The following is a 436-nucleotide window of genomic DNA, read 5'->3' on the forward strand; positions in this document are numbered from 1 at the left end:
GTTATATTGATTTCGGGAGGCCGCTTCCCTGTGGCCTTCATGCTTGTTACGCAAGTATAGAAGCCAGCATCGTTGGGTTCGAGCCTAACCAGATCCAACGTATGTGCCTCCATCCATTTATGTGGTGGATAGACATAGGCACGCATCGATTGCTGAAAACGTCTGGAAATCGGAGCGATATCGTGTACGGTGAGAGAGAATTTCAAAATCTCCTCAGTATCCGATGAGTCGAGGATATTCACTCCGGAACTGCGAAACCAACTAACTGCATTTGGGTAGTACCCACGCCTTGTTCTGCCCTGTACAGTCGGACAACGGAATGTCGCTGTTCCGGGCAGTCTGATAAGACCCGGGTCGATAATCACTTCACTATACTTCGCTTTCTGATCCACCATGGCTAGATCCTTCACTGCGTCCAAAGTGCTTTGCGTACGTG

At 49.3% G+C, this 436-nt stretch overlaps 1 protein-coding gene across 1 annotated transcript; it reads right to left on the minus strand.

Moving 5' to 3' along the window:
* Positions 1 to 89: 89 nt before the first annotated feature.
* Positions 90 to 395, minus strand: T265_16316 (hypothetical protein; the record flags this gene model as incomplete). Its single annotated transcript, XM_009179921.1, has 1 exon — positions 90 to 395. A coding segment is annotated over one exon (306 nt), but the record flags the coding sequence as incomplete, so codon positions are not given.
* Positions 396 to 436: the final 41 nt, after the last annotated feature.

This window comes from Opisthorchis viverrini (genome assembly GCF_000715545.1).
Source record: "Opisthorchis viverrini unplaced genomic scaffold scaffold25071, whole genome shotgun sequence".
Classification (NCBI taxonomy): domain Eukaryota; kingdom Metazoa; phylum Platyhelminthes; class Trematoda; order Opisthorchiida; family Opisthorchiidae; genus Opisthorchis; species Opisthorchis viverrini.